Source organism: Terrapene carolina, unplaced genomic scaffold, assembly GCF_002925995.2.
Source record: "Terrapene carolina triunguis isolate 2854851 unplaced genomic scaffold, T_m_triunguis-2.0 Scaffold262, whole genome shotgun sequence".
NCBI classification, from domain to species: Eukaryota; Metazoa; Chordata; order Testudines; family Emydidae; genus Terrapene; species Terrapene triunguis.
This window is the reverse complement of record NW_020664613.1, coordinates 5,371,375-5,387,538: the sequence shown is the minus strand read 5'-3', so window position 1 is coordinate 5,387,538 and position 16,164 is coordinate 5,371,375. Positions and strand designations below refer to the sequence as shown.

At 44.0% G+C, this 16,164-nt stretch overlaps 1 protein-coding gene across 4 annotated transcripts in view; it reads right to left on the bottom strand.

Moving 5' to 3' along the window:
• Positions 1-1,413: 1,413 nt before the first annotated feature.
• Positions 1,414-16,164, bottom strand: part of VASH2 (vasohibin 2) — a 61,675-nt gene continuing 46,924 nt past the window's right edge. For all 4 annotated transcript variants that reach the window (XM_024196288.3, XM_024196291.3, XM_024196289.3 and 1 more), the window contains 3 exons: positions 15,115-15,496; positions 9,834-9,949; positions 1,414-3,213 (listed from right to left, as the gene is read on the bottom strand). In XM_024196288.3, coding sequence (XP_024052056.1) covers positions 3,141-3,213; positions 9,834-9,949; positions 15,115-15,496 — 571 coding nt within the window. In that variant the 3' untranslated portion in view covers positions 1,414-3,140. The remainder of the gene's footprint in view (positions 3,214-9,833; positions 9,950-15,114; positions 15,497-16,164) is intronic.

The following is a 16,164-nucleotide window of genomic DNA, read 5'->3' as shown; positions in this document are numbered from 1 at the left end:
AAATAATTTGTCACAGCTTTATAGCTTAGAAAAGCTTCGGTGTAGTAAGTTAGACGTTCAGATAAACCATGTAACCCAAAATACTCTGGATGCCGGTAAAACCGCATCATCAAGTTGGAAGAAATGCAAAATAGGCAGGGTACTGTAGAAAAACATTTTTTTTCAAAATCAAGTATATTCTAATGGCACCAAAGTGCAGTTAAAATCAAGGCTTCTGTTGCTTAACTAAACCTTATTTTCCTTATCACTTCATTAATGAGGAACCTGTTATGTAAGCTAACAGTTGGCTTATGCTTACAAGGTCACAAACACTGAGCAGTACATATTATTTTAGAACTGAAATTCTATTGATAATCATAATGGCTTAAATTTTACACTAATACAAACCATGATTTTTCCCATTCTTTACCCCCGCACTTAACCTTCTCCCTCCCCCCAAAAACCCCATCCTATTCAAAACCTATTTTAAAGCAAATAAGACGTGATAAATACACAAAACAAAAAGGTTGTGGGCTGTAATGAAGCCTTATGTTTCACCGCAAGGAACCCGCTCCAGAACTCAAGAAAAGGAAATCCTCTAAATTCAGTCAGGTCATCATCACCGGTGCTGTTCTTCAGACAGAGGGGGAATCGGTTTGAGTAACCAAAATGAAATGTGAATTAGGAAAAGAAATTACCAGCTGTTTTTTGTCTGTTTGGTATTGGGGGTGGGGGGTGGGGGGGAGACTAAAAAAAGTGGGGAAATACATAGCCTCAATCTTGCAATGAGCTCCAAACAGATCTGCAACAAACCCAGCCAATTTCAGTGGAGCCCTGTTCAATTGCAGCAGGACGTGCCAGGGCTGATTGCCAGACTGGGGCCTTAATTTAGTCTCTAGTCATTTTGTAGCTTATTGCACGATTGTGTATTGCAAAAACGCCACGACTTTTTATAAAAAGTCATGTTCTCTTCCTCCAGGCATAAGAGAGGCCAGACAACAGATCAGTACATTATTCAGTGTTTATGCAATAGCTTGCTTGGGAAATTTTTCCATCTGACATTACAGTAAATCAACTGCCTTAGTACTTTTACTTTATAATAAAATTCACCCCTCTCTGCCCCACCAAAATGACTATGGCCTTGCACCTGCATTCACACCTGTGTAAAGTGAGTAGTCATGCTTACACGGTGCACATATAAAAATGCCTATGCAAGCTGCAAGGTCATGGAAAATCAGACTCCAACTTTGGGGACTGACTTCTCTTTAACAGCTAAATATTTATTAAAAATCTGGGGCTCCTACTTCTCACAATATTAAAGCTTTATTCATATACATCTCGTATGATAGAGGTATATTGGAGTCTTTTGAATTGTCTCATGTACAACTGGAATTAAACCGAAAGCTATATTTAATGGAAGCTATATTAACTTATTTTGTATCGTCATCTTGTCCTGTGCTATCTAAGTATTTGCCCACTACACAGTATGAAAAGCTTTCCCATGCAGGACTATGTTTTCTTCAAATTACTGTTGGCATTCCCATCTGCTTCTGTATCCATTTCATCACTGGCTCATTCACAGTGTTCCAAATGCCTTAGTAAGATTCTAGTAAGTATTATGTTTGTCGTCTTCTTTACCTCTCCACCTCAGCTCCTCAGAAAATCCGAAGGACAAAAGGCAGCAGTGCCCCATGTTTCTGGCTTGTTTGTTTTTTAAAACTTTAAAAAGCATGGCTTACCGTGTACAGGCTAGATTTTCAGAACAGCTCAGCTCCCATTTGTGCACCTAAATGAAATGGCTAAGCTTTCAAGTACTCAGCACCCACTAACTCCCAGAGTTCAATGAGAACTCCTGGGTGCTGAGCACTTTGAAGATCTGGCCACTTCAAAAATCTGACTACTTCCATTAGGTCCCTAAATGGGAGCTCAGCTGGTTTGAAAAGCCAGCCATACATCCGTAGTGCTAGTTAAATCCATCAGTAAAAGGACACCATAAGGAAGGAGGAATAGACAAACTTGTTCTTGGAAAAAAAATGTGAAAATCAACTATTATTGCTACACTTACTCTAACCAGAATCTCTTTTTAAAGGTTACTGTAATGCATATAAAGGAGAACCTTCCCTAACTAAGTTGTGATGTCTGATCTTAATATAAGACACAAAGGCATCACCACCTTAGACTGTTTAACCTTCAAAAGACAAAATGATTCAAAATTACACACAAATATGGATAGAAAAGTAAACTCTCAAGGAAGCCGGATTCTGACATTTCCTTGCGAGTCTGAGACTGAACACACAGTTTGACTGTTAATACAATGCAAATGCTAGCCTCTACAAAAACAATGATCTCCAGGTCTTGTGCTTTAACACTGTAGTCTGCAAAGTTTAAAAGCTTGTGACAAAGTTTAAAAAAATTATGAAATTTTAAAAATTCATTGTTGGTCAGTTATTAAAAAAACCCAAACAGAAACCTCAACTGGTTCTTTGTATTTCTAAGACAGCAGTGCTTTCAAGAAGACACTTGCATCAAACCTTACACTTTTTCATAGGCATGCACATAATAAAGAGTGGTGGGGTACATCTAATGCAGTTATATAGTACTCCCAGAAATGCTGGAAAACAGTACAAATTGGTTATAAAATTAAAATTGTCAATTTTGCATATCTCTTGTATACTGAGGTAATACACTTTAAAAAGTCACATCCACCTCTGCACTGCTATTTTTATTGCTGAATAAAAAATTAATATTGACTTGATGTTTAAACCGACTGCACCCCAGCACGTTAACACTAACGAGAAATATTATTTCAGCAACACTCCTAATACTACTAATGGAGCACAATATTCAAAGCCAATTAATTAGATTAGAAACAATTATTTAAATTAAAAAAAAAACACAGTGGTTCCCTCCTATTTGATGGGGGGGAAGAAATCCTGTTGTTGATAATTTAGTTTTTCATTGATGTCACTTGAATTTAAAAAAATAATACTGCCATGATCATTCTAGAATTTCTATTTTCTAGGTGAAACTTTAAATAAAATCCACAAGTTCTTAATAAATAGTCCCGGTTTCTCTCCCCCCCCCCCCCTTCTTTCAACAGAGCATAGGGTAATGTGCAGTGAGAAGCACCATGGAAGCCCTCCATCTGGCCTATGGCTTTGTTAGATGCGTAGTTGATAGCCCACTTCATTCAATGTAGTGAGATCACCCACTTTCTTGTCCATCACTGCAGGCCTGCAATGAAAGAGGGAAGAGGTGGTCAGCGTTCAGCATTTCTTTGACACAGAGATTGTGCAATTGAAAACACCATTGCAAAAAAAGAAACTAATGGAACAAAGTCTCTTGTCACTTAATCTAATGTAAAAACTTTTTTTGTTGAATGAACTAATTATGCAGAAAGCATCCATGTTATCTTGACATTGTGATGGCAGGAAGATCAGAGCTGTATGCAGAGACTTAGGGAATTGTGAGTAAATCCTTTAAAGGTAAATCCTGTGCGTTACCCGCTCCTTTGCGAGGATTCAAACATTACATAGATATAAACATTAAACAGCAAAAATAATCTCAGAAAAATACAGGATTTATTTAGAAAAGGGAGAAGAAGAGAGATGCTCTCAAGTTAAAAGTCGACCTCTTCAGACATCTCCTTTTTTCTGGTGAATACTATTTAACCTGTTCTAATGAATTGGATCAATAAAATTGGGGGCTTTTTTGGTTGGCATATCATTTACTAACCAGTCCTTTTTCCTGTGACTGACTCCTCTGCCGCATAGTTTGGACAAAACTTTCCAATGGAGTTGTAACTGGAGCAGTTCACTTTTGACTATTAGCTGTTCATTTGAGATGCATAGTTTCTGCTCTTTGATTAAGAGAGTTGCACCATTGAAGGTGAGGGCAGAAAATAACACATTTCTACTATGAAATCATATAGCTTTTGAGATTTGGGAACCTTATTGTGAGTAGCTAATGCTCCTTTAACTATTCACAAATTGAACTGTTTAGTCACTAATCTTTCTACAACTAGCTCTATAAATAGTTGCATCCTCTTCTGAATGGTTACCCTGTGTCCTATTTAGCTTTTAAACACTTTGCAGAAAGGAAAGTGTCTTAACTATGGGATCAATCACCTGTGAGGGGATTAAGCCTGAGAAAGTCTCTGCAAGGTTTTTGTTGAGGTTTTTCACATATTCCTTCAGAGAGGATAGAGCCATAGCTCCATCTCCCAGAGCCTGTGCAGACCCCAGACAGCCGGTGGGAGATCAGCTCCGTGTCCATGAAGGCCAACACCCTGGCTCTGCTTCCACAGCCTTAAAGGGGGAATTGCAGCAGTTGGGACAGTAGAGCCTGGAGTTGTATTAATTTTCTTCTGCAAGTCGGGGGGGGGGGAGAATGATTCCCTTGGGCCTGCCCACCTCTTACCAACCTGCCTACTCCCACCAGCCCTCCTGTTTGTGAATCCCAGTACCTGCAACATACATGAGGCTTGGGGGAAAGGGCAGGGGAACATTAACATGGAGGCATCAGAGCCGCCTTTCTTTTCCCATGGTGGGGGAGTGACTTGCACCGAGGGTCCCTTCCATGTGGATTATGGGGATACAATCAGGCCTTGTAACTGTGCTATATAAATACTGTATGAGCAGCTCTGATCTTCCTGGCCGAACGTGTCCATCAGGCTGCATTTCCTGTTGGAATTGTGACTAAAATGGCAGCCACAGGCACTAACCAGCTCCTCAGTTCATACTGATTGTGAAACATCTTCAGGTATTTTAAAATACTGCTTTAAAGTCTCCTTGTATAGCCTAATGAAGTACATCAATCTCTAGGCTTCCAAAGCAGCACTAAAACTACTACAGTTTTCCTGTCAACGCCTAATCAAAGTCAGCCTCACTAGAGATGCACGTTATTACACTCACCTAACATGCATTTAAAATTTCACGTAATATTAGCTGAGAAGACAGTATATTTTGTGAGCTGACATTTAGCAGCACAGCTACTGGTGCTGACTCTTGCATTACATCCAGTCCCTAACTCTTCCCCAGATTAAAAATGAAACACTGGTTTCCAGTTTCATACAGATGAATCAGAATTACCAGCCCCTCTGCTTTGGGTTGAGCAGAAAGAACAGAACCAAACAAAGGACCATCATGTGCTAAGGCAACACCTTACAATTTAAAGGATTTTTTTTTTTTTGCTTTATCCTTGTAAAATTTTCCAAAAGGATAAAAAACAACAAATAGCTTTTTATTTAAATGTATAATTAAATAATATGTACCACACTGTGGCTTTAAACTGAATATGGGCCTGATTCTCTCCTTATATCAGTATTACACTGGTATAACTCCACTGATTTCAGTGGAGCTACTCTAGATTTAGGCCAGTGAAAATGAGATGTGAATCAGACTACAAAGGCCTGATCCTGCAAACAGTGCCTGGCATAGTGCTCAGCATCCCCTGTAGCAAACTGTGTATCCAGTAGTAAGTGTCTGCAGGATTAAGCTCTAATTTAAATAAAACTAAAAATTAATCTGAAATAACTCTCCCATTTGAGAGGTTTTCAGTGCAAAACTAAGTAACGGGGGAGATTCTTCTGCATGGCTCCATCCAGCTAGATTGTCTAATTAGACGTTTTCATGGATTAATCTATCCCTATTGTATTTCACTTGTAACTATAGGAAATGCACAGAATTAACTCAAGATTATCTTCTGAAAGCCTGGATTAGCATTCTGCTCTTTTAGGAAAATACAAAACTCATTAAACTGTAATGAACAATGGAAGGAACTGAAGCTATTCTATTTAGATGTGTTTACACTGGGCTGGAGGTACCCTGTCCTTGTGAAAGGCCTGAACCTAACAATGTAATAGGAGCCAACATTTCAGAACACTCTCTCCATTGGTGCATCCACAGCATTGCACACACAATGTGGGCTTATTAAGCACTAGCATGCAGGTGAAAGGTTGGGTAGATATGGGGCAGCTCTAGCAGGAACCCAAGGGTGCAATTTAACTCACAAAAATCAGGATTAATGAATGTGCACTGGGTGCACTGCAAAGGGCCACTTAGGTTTGGCCCAGCCACTCTTCTGTCATGACAGAATGGCTGCTGGGCCAAATTTGACCGAGTGATGTTGTGACCTGGCACATGGGGTCACAGCACCACTCAGGTTTCATGCCTGCCCCTGCAGGGCCCAGATCCCACTGCTGCCGCCACTGGATTCATTTAATTGGGCCTGAGGCAACCCAGCAGGCCAGGAGCCCAGAGGTAGGAGCGGGGTCTGGGGTACTACTCCCACCAGTGGTGGGGCCAGAGCTCGGCGAGACGGGACCTGGAGCAGCCACCCAGCCACACGCAGGGCAGAGCATCCCCATCCCTGCAGAGGGGGCAGCAACCCCACAGGTCTGGCCCTCCTTCCCCCAACCCCGCATCTATTCAATTGTGAGGCTACAGTGCCTCTGGGATGTATATAATCCACCTAGAAACGGAAGGTCACACATCAGCTCTTGAGCTCAGGAAAATGCTGTAGTGAAAACATTTCAGCTTCAGTACGCTGAGTCTCTTCCCAGGAGGGGCCTATATAATTTTATTGTCGACAAAGAGCAGTCTGTAATAACAGCTTGCCATCAGCAGGTGAACCCTCTCCAGCGAATGCCAGGATCTTATTCAGTCTCTACCAGCTAATAATGTAGCTCAGCCTAGGATGGGTATTGTGTGGCATGAAGGGCCTCTCTACTCAGTAATTGGCTATAATTAGAGCATGCAAATAAGAGATTCATAAAGAGATAAGATGCACAATGCCCATATCCACTCTCTAGCTGTTCACTGTTTGGTTAGGAGCACAGGTGCCTAAACATCTTTTTTTGCTAGATGAATAAATTTGAGGCCATCTCAAAACAGCTAGGTTTTTCCAGCTAAAAGAGGGGGGAGTGCACAAGTTTCCTTTATGTATTTCCTTCCCTGCATTAACTAACCTTTGGAAACCTCTTAACCGTACAGGACCAGCATACTCTCCATCAGTCCTCCCAAGTCACTTTCTAAGTGGCACTAAACTCACCTCTTTGCCCCTTCGCTTCCCTCCCATCTCAAGTCTGATAGCTCCAGTTACAATAGGCAGGAACCAAGAGTTGTTTGGCCACAGAGGGAAGCAGGCTCAGAAAGCAAGGGGCTCCTGGAATTGGAAGGGATGGTCTCCCAACAAGAGGCTATCTACAGCATCAGAACCATCTGCAGGGCAGTTCCACAATGGCTTGGCTGAAAAGAGGCATGTGGCCAGTGCCCAAGCTGCCATAACTGCGAGTCAGTCAGTGTCCTAGGGGTTAGTGTGGTTTTAAAACAAGGCCTAGATTCCCTCTCACATACATCAGTTTTACACCAATGTAACTCCACTGGCTTAGTTACTCCTGATTTACCCCAGTGTAAATGAGAGCAAAGTCAGTCTCCACAGGCCAGATACTAAAATATTTAGGTGCCTAAAGACAGAGATAGGCATCAGTAGGATAGCAGTCGAGGTGCTTTTGAAAATTCCACTACGTGTCTATCTTCATCTTTAGGCACCTAAACACCTTTGAAAATCTGGCTCCTGGTGACTATAGTGAATCACATTCTAGTGTAAACAGACTGTATAATGATGGGAAGGAGCATCATTTAACAGCAGCTTCTTCAACCTTTACCTAAACCAGGCATGTCCAGGCATCTTTACTAAGAGGCCTGCTTTCCAAAGGAGCGGCTGCAACTCCCCTAGAAGTCAATGAGCAGCAGCGAGTACTGTGCACCTCTGAAAAGCAGGACTTAGGTGCTTGAATATGGATTTAGGAATCCACGTTTAACATTTTTGAAATTCTCTTTCTCTGATGGTGGAAAGGTGCCTCTGTTCAAGATCAACCCTTGCAGCTTGGTCCTTGTGGAAAGGCCCAGGTAGACTGCACACAGATTTAGGAAGGCCACCGTGTGCGCACATACAGCTCTTGAGGTTTTCCTCATATAGTATGTCCAGTTTATCTACATTCCAGGCTGAATGGTATGGCATTCATATAGTATGTCCAGTTAATCTACATTCCATTCCTTCGTGGTATGGCAGCTGCAGGCTACTGGCGGACTTCAGGTCAATAGGCTAAACATCCAAAGTTACTATGTAAATAAAGACATTCCAAACCTAATCACAGTTGGCGACTTTTCTTCTCCTCTTTCTCCCATGGAATCCGTCTAAGGCCTTGTCTACACTGCCACTTTACAGCGCAGCAACTTTCTTGCTCAGGGGTATGAAAAAACACACCCCTGAGTGCTGCAAGTTTCAATGCTGTAAAGTGCCAGTGTAGACAGTGCTACAGAGCTGGGAGCTATTCCCCTCATGGAGGTGGGTTTTTTTATATGCCGCGACTACACAACTATGTTAAAGTGAAGACATGCCCTAAGTCCACTCTGCCCTGGGGGACCACAGCACTGCCTGGAATCTCTACAGCACTACATGCTGCAGCCCAGTCCCCAATACACTGCCTCCTGCTGCATGCCCCCTAGGCAGCGCTTGGGGGGGCGAGGGGAGGCTCAGAAGGCAGTCTTACAGCTGTCTTTCCCTGTTCCTGTGCTGAGGGAATCCTCCCCATAGCTGGATGCAGAACTTCAGAGCCCCCCCACCAGTTAGTGGGGCCGGAGCAGGAATGAAATCTCATGCAAGGAGTCTCAATTCCCTGCTCTAATCAGCTCTGCTGTCTAGTTACAAGTCATTATACAGTCCAAGGCTTTATTTTACTATATGTAATACCATTAGAGATGGAGCACAAAGAACACCGTGCAAGAGTAGGGTCCCGGGCAGGTGTGTGTGTTTCACGTGGAAATGCAGACACTGCAGACCATGGAGTCACCACATGACTCCAGTGGGTCAAAGCTAGACTACTTTTATTTCACTTGTCCTTTCATATTACATAAATTAAGCAATAAGAAGGGAGCAGGTTGCTGTGCAGCTGACGCTTGCTCAGCAGTTGGCTCTCAGAAAGCCTGAGGCTTCTTTGTAACGCCAGCAACATTGACACTCCTCTCCAGAATGAGCATCTGTGCCATTCGAACAACTGCGGTAGCAGTGTTAGAAACCCAAAGATGAAAATGTCCCTCAAGGAGTATATGGGAAGGGAAAGTGCCTGGAGTGGCAGGGCCTTTAACTACTATAATTATCCAGACACTAAATGAGGACTGGAGCCCCTGCTGATGGGCCCAAAATATAATGATGCAGATAGAATATTAATTTACACGTAAAATGTAAACCTGCTGTTAAATCATCAGCTGCTACCCGCATTAAGATAGATTTAGAAAGTCAGTCTAACTTCTTTCTTAGCTGCTAACAAAGAATTAGACCAACAGTCCCTCTGGAAACTTACTTAAAAAGTGCTCATCATAAATAGTGACTAATTTGTGGCCACATAGGTACTTCATAGGTGTCATTTTGCTACACAGCATGGCCTTTCAGAACTTCACTCCAACAACAACATGGCTAGAACTCACATCCTCTGACTCCAAAAGCACAGACCCTTACCACTTGACCTCTATGAGAATTTCCATTAGCTTCCATTAGCAGTATAGAGCCCACGATACAAACTCTGTCCCTCCAGCAGCTCTGTTTTAAGAGACCGCGTAAAGACCATGCACAATACCACCATGCTATTAGCCCTGACAGCTAGAGCCAGAGAGTTAACCAGAATATCTGTAGCATACACAAATAGAGAAACTGCTATGGCGGATGAATCCCAATATTCCTCCAAATCCATAGTTTGGCTTTACTGTGTCCTTACGCTGAGTTTCTGATTCAACAACGAATGGGGCATCAGCTCAAAAAGAACACATGAGCGGTAGCAAAGCAGAAATACTCACGATTTGTCTCTCCTACACACCCGTCTCTGAGGGCTGACTTGCCTTCGGCGAGGGGACAGTGACTTGCCTCGTGATCTCTCTTTGATTGGAGAGTGGGCACTTGAGGGTTTCAGAATCTGGAAGGAGGAAGGGAAGAGAGGCACTGAATAAAGAGGCCTATTCAACATTTAAAAAAAAAAAAAAAAAAAAAAAAACCCCATGATAATACTGGAGATCAGAGATGGGACACAGAGCCTGTAGTCTCTTGAGGTTTATTTGAATCCTGCCCCGGCTGGGAGGGACTGAAAGCTATCATCAGTGCCCTGTCGTGAAATTGGTGGCCTCAATCCAGTTTCCAGATACAAAAACCATCACCACAACTGGCCTTCTAGTCAGCAGTCTCAGCAGAGAGATCATGGGACGGCAAACAAATTACCCTGTCCCCTTAGGGGCGGTTGCCCTCAACTCAGTAAGGCACATTGTGGTAGCAGCATGAAGGGAAGCTTGCACAGCCAAAACGGTTCCTGGAACTGTTCTATGGATGAATACAAAACTTGAGTCTCAAGGGCTGTCAGCTGGATTCTCTGCAATCAGGGGGCCTTCTTCCCCATCCCTTGTCCATTCACACATCTGGGTAGAGTCCCTCTAGGCTGATGACTTTCATCAGCACTACATTCACACCACTTTTTATTTTAAGGACCTGATCTTGCAAAAGACAGCATGTGCATAACCTTACACCTTTGCAAGGACCTGATCTTGCAAAAGACAGCATGTGCATAACTTTACACCCCAGAGAAGTCCATGGGTGAAATCCTGACCCCCCCGGAAACAAATGGGAGTTTTGCCATTGACTTCAATGGAAGTAGGATTTCACCCAATGAGGCTACTCAAAATATGCGTGTGCTGAAGTCTTCACAGGATGAGGGCTTTGAAATTGTAACACTCAAGGTAAGGACTATGTCTTTCCATCTTCTGCACAAGGGCTGGGTCCAATGTCAGAGCTCAATGCATATATGCAATAAAAATAATCTATGCTTGTTTATTTGATCAGAATATACTTCAGATACTAGCATTCTATCTGGTATTAAAAATGTGGAATAGAAGGCTGAAATCATTCTAATTCCATATGCAATTAAACGTGTTACACTAAAATTAGAATATAACTTCAGCCTAAGGCTTTCATACCATCATTGGGCCTGATTTTCATCTCACTTAGCACAGTTTTATACCACATTAATTCTACCAACTTCAGGGGAGTAACTGCTGATTTACTCCAGTATGATAGAGAATAATGGATCTAATTCTTCTCCCTATCTAAAAAAACCCATAAGGAATAGCCATCTTTTAAAGATTAGGCAAAAAATAGTGGACCAGTTCCTCAGCTGGCATAAATCATAGTGGTTCTACTGTGGCAGATTACACTCCATTCATCCCCATGGCATAGTGAGTGATCACAGTGGGACTGACTCAAAGTGCAGCAGTTCATCTCGCCCCATGTTTGAACATGAACACTAGAAAGATTTAGTGTGTGTTACAGAAGTGCAGGGTCACAGTACACTTGTTTTCCACATCTGGAGACATTCTGTTCTCAGTTACATCAGTGTAGATCCAGAATAGTCAGTGAGTTCCTCCAGATTTACATCTGTGGAACAGAGAAGAATATGGCTCCCTAGTTCTTTGGTCCTGCATGGAAATCTATCTGGTATTTCTTCCTGCATTTGGGTCTGAGAGACATTAGGCAAATGACCTATTGTCAACAAACCTGTTAACTGGAGTTGACGGGGACAAATCTTTTCTCCACCATCACAGGGAAACCTGCTAGTGCGCACTAGACACCACATTCTGTCCGTAAAGGGAAGGAAAACAGTGGGGCCTTAACTACACTGGTTTCAGCTGACTTGAGAAAACCCACTGTCAACAAGAGATCATTTCCCTAGTGTATTTGGACTCTTATTTGTGCACAGCATAAGCCACCAGAGAGAGTGGAAGAGCAGGGTGCTGCAGGTTGGCATGGGGGGTCCACTGGCAAAGCTGTACGTGCGAGCTTTTGTGACACCTGCAAATACTATATATTGCCGAGACCTGCACTGTTAGCCCCTTGCTTGCACAAGCACTACATTCACTCAAGCTAAAAATTCCACAAACATTGCCTTGGCCTTATTGTTACATTTCCCCCCCTTTTTTAAATGAAGGAGCTTCATAGGAAAGTGTGGATGAACAACATTGAGCTCTATAAAATGGGGATGATGGTGCTTGCCTCCTTTGTAAAACACAGAGCTACGAATGAAAACTGCTATACAAGACCTTATTATGAAGGCAAAGATGTGCATGGAGTGAGATCCGCACATACCAAACTGTACATTCCACACTGAACAAGGGATGTGCTCTCTCACACGGGTCTTGCTCCAATTCTTGCAACCGCTTTTCGTTTTCTCCCCTTCCGTCATGCAGGCACGTTTGGAGACTTTACATTTAGGGGATGAATCCTGCTGGTCCTTACTCTTGCAAGGAGCCCCACTGACTCCACTGTGCAATCAGCACTGGTTTCAATGGGACTCCTCGTGGAAGTAAAGCAAGCAGGTTCTGGCCCTTGATTATCTGTTAAAAACCAACATTCAGTATCTTACAATATCCTCTGAGGTTTAAAAGGCTTAATGCAAATAAACTGCCCTGACAGTCCCATCAGCTAGAATTGGGCTGGGTGCCAACGTAGAACTTTGCAGTGTTGCTGTGGGACAGCACAAATGCTTACCTGAGCCTGCACTGCCAACTCCCAGAGTTTTTGGCCGATGACACAAGTTAAGAAGTGAGGTTTTTACCCACGAAAGCTTATGCCCAAATAAATCTGTTAGTCTTTAAGGTGCCACCAGACTCCTTGTTGTTTTTGTAGATACAGACTAACACGGCTACCTCCTGATACTTGACAAGTTAAGCTGTAAGGTTTCAAAATAAGCCAGACAATCTCAGACACTAACAATAGGCCAAACTCCCCCCTGGGGTAACTCCAAAGAATAACCCCCAGCATGAATCGGTTCCATTGTCCGACTGACCTGCAGACAAGCCAGATGCGATCAGATTTACATTCAGGAAGGCAGGGCCCCCCCTTCCACTGCCTTCTTGGAATCATAACTGTGCTCTGCACAACTCACTGGCATTAACTTGAGGTGAATGATCTGGGTGAGGAAAGTGCTCGAGGACAGAAGCCAGGATGAGGACAGTCACTTCAGACCCACATCCCATCCTCCACACGTGTACCTTGACAGTGGCAGGAGAGGGGGCTGTAGCAGCAGCACTAGGAAGTCTCTGTTCAGGCAGATTTACCACCCATTTTCCATTGTGCTATCCAGTGCCTGTGCACAAACTGAAACAGTAGAGGCAGGCTCTGTAAGACCACATCACATGTAAGAAGTACTCTCTGCCCAGACAAAAAGTCAGAAGTGGCACGTGAAGGAACTTACAAATGATGCCACATACCTCTCGGAAAAGGGAAGCAGCCCTACACTTCATGACTGCACCTGCTTTATCTTAACTGCCGACAGATGGCTGGAGAGACATCAAATCCAATTTCACTGCAACTGAAACCTGCTCTTCACCCCCCAGCTGTCACTGAAGCATATTCAGGAACTCCAACCAGAAAGGGAGTCATATTCTCAACTCTTTGGCAACTGCAGACCTTTGTCTGCAAGTGTCCTCTAAGCTTTTCAATCTGACTCTCCAACGGTGAAGTGCCAGCAGTCTAAGGATTAAACAATAACAAAGAAAAACTAATCTGTTGCTGATTCTAAACCAGAGAACCAATCCTGCTGCCATCAGTGAAAGGGAGGACTCTAGCAGAACTTCCAAACCAGATGCAGTGAAGGGGTAAGCCAGTTCCAGTCCTCTGCTGAGGAGAATTTGTTCACATGAGACAGCACATGCTCGTGAGACCCTGGAGACAGCTATAGTACTTTACATATAACTCCTCTGCAGACTTAATTTCAGGTCTCTAATTGGATACAGAAAACAGTGCACCTCTTGGCAGACTTTTCTGTGCCACTGGAGGCCACTGCAAACTAATACCCTGTTGGCCTAGTTAGGCACAGGAGGTGATACTTTAACCCAACGACTCAGAGAAAATAACACAGTGTTTCTCAAACTGGGGTCACTGCTTGTGTAGGGAAAGCCCCTGGCGGGCCGGGCCGGTTTGTTTACCTGCCCCGTCCACAGGTCTGGCCGATCGCGGCTCCCACTGGCCGCAGTTCGCCGCTGTAGGCAGTGGCGGCCAATAAGTCCCTCGGCCCGCGCCGCTTCCAGCAGCTCTCATTGGTCTGGAGCAGCGAACCGCGGCCAGTGGGAGCCGCGATCGGCCAGACCTGCGGACGGGGCAGGTAAACAAACCAGCCCGGCCCGCCAGGGGCTTTCCCTACACAAGCAACGACCCCAGTTTGAGAAACACTGAAATAACAGAACTGCCTTCCGCAGAGCCCTCACCATGTCCCTTCCACAATGAAATTCCCCACTCCGCCCCCAACACACAACAGGGCTCACTCCCTCGACAGGTGAGAACAGGCTGGAAGGCAGTTAGGACTTTGGCAGCACAAAGAGGTTGGAATATAATCCTAATTCCTCTTCTGAGGAATCCTCAGTGGGGGAAGAGCTGGCATAGCTGGTTCCTACACTTCCCTCCCCACAACTCCTACTGCAGAAGAGGAGGCACAGCCAGAGTATGCTGCCCTTGGTTATACTCAGCTGGGCCCTTGGAGACCACTGTCAGCAGGTGCATGTTACAGCAGCTCTGAGACTGCTGTAACATGCAACGGGGCTGGGCAGTGAATCAGGGAACCAGTTCTGGTTCCCTGACAGCCTGGGACTACCTCTTTGCTGTCCCAAGCAGCAAGTCGGTGCAGCAGAGAATCCGGGCCAACAACTGGAGCATGCACATGACTCTCCAGACACCAGAGAGTCAGTAGCTCTGCTCAGTGATTTTCTTCCAAGCTCAAGACTCAGCAAGCTATTTGCTAACAGCAGACTGGATATTTACCCCTTATAACTAGGAGAAGTTCTGGGCCACAAATGTCAGGTGAGGAGGGAGAGATCCTACAAATAAAAAAGTTACTCCTGAACTTGAAAAAAGGACTTGAAAACATGCAACACACAGTTGAGGAGAAACACACAGAGGGACAGATTAGATGGACACACCAGGTCGGATTCTAATCTCACACTGGTTTTACTCTGGTGTAACTCCATTAACATCAACAGAATTACTCCCAATTTACTCCAGTGTGAACGAAATCAGACCCAGACTCCCAAGGCATACACCTACCTTCATTCTCATATCCCTGGCATATTTCTCCAGCTCCTTCCTTATGTCCGTCCGCATCATCTTTGCTACATTGAGGACCAGCTGCTTCCACTCAATGGGCTGAAAGCTGTGTGGCTCGTGTGGGACATATAATCCAATTTTTACTTTTTTGACTGAATGTAGATACTTTTTATAGGAATCTTCAAATTCAAAGACGAGATCGGTCAGAGTTCGATAGGTCAAAGGTTTGTCCATCAGATCTGATCTTCTGCTCATGCCCAGTGACCCATACCGGCCATTGCAGTAAATCCCAAGCACCACATGATGAAAATAGTTTCCTGAGAAGTGGGTTTTAAAGCTGATTGGGAATCGTTCCATGGAAGGCTGCCCATTGGTTAAGTATCTGATATGCATGGTGTTAAGGCAACTCTGACCAAAGGTTGTAAAGCAAATATTGTTGTAAGTCCTCTTGCACCTTCCACCCGAGGGGCTCAGACTCCTTTACAAAAACATTCACTCCCACAATGCCCCTGCAAGGTAGGTGTTATAATACCCATTTTACTATTGGTGGATGAGGCACAGAAAGCTTATGTCATTTGCCCCAGGTCATGCACCAAGTCAGTAGCAGAGCCAGGAAGGGGCCTGACTCCCAGTACCCTGACCATGCCTGTAAAAAAGGCTAAGCCAGATCAGTATGCAGGAAAACTAGCGCATGCCCCCAGCATTCGTTCCTTCAGCTAATACCAATGCAGAGTTCCTCAGTTCTGCACTCCCAAAGACCTTCCTCTGGTTCCATTTTGGAGCTGGCTGCTGCTCAGAGTTTTCCACATCTCCACAGCCTTCAGATGTTACAAAAGATTCATAGATTCATAGATTCATAGATTCTAGGACTGGAAGGGACCTCGAGAGGTCATCGAGTCCAGTCCCCTGCCCGCATGGCAGGACCAAATACTGTCTAGACCATCCCTGATAGACATTTATCTAACCTACTCTTAAATATCTCCAGAGATGGAGATTCCACAACCTCCCTAGGCAATTTATTCCAGTGTTTAACCACCCTGACAGTTAGGA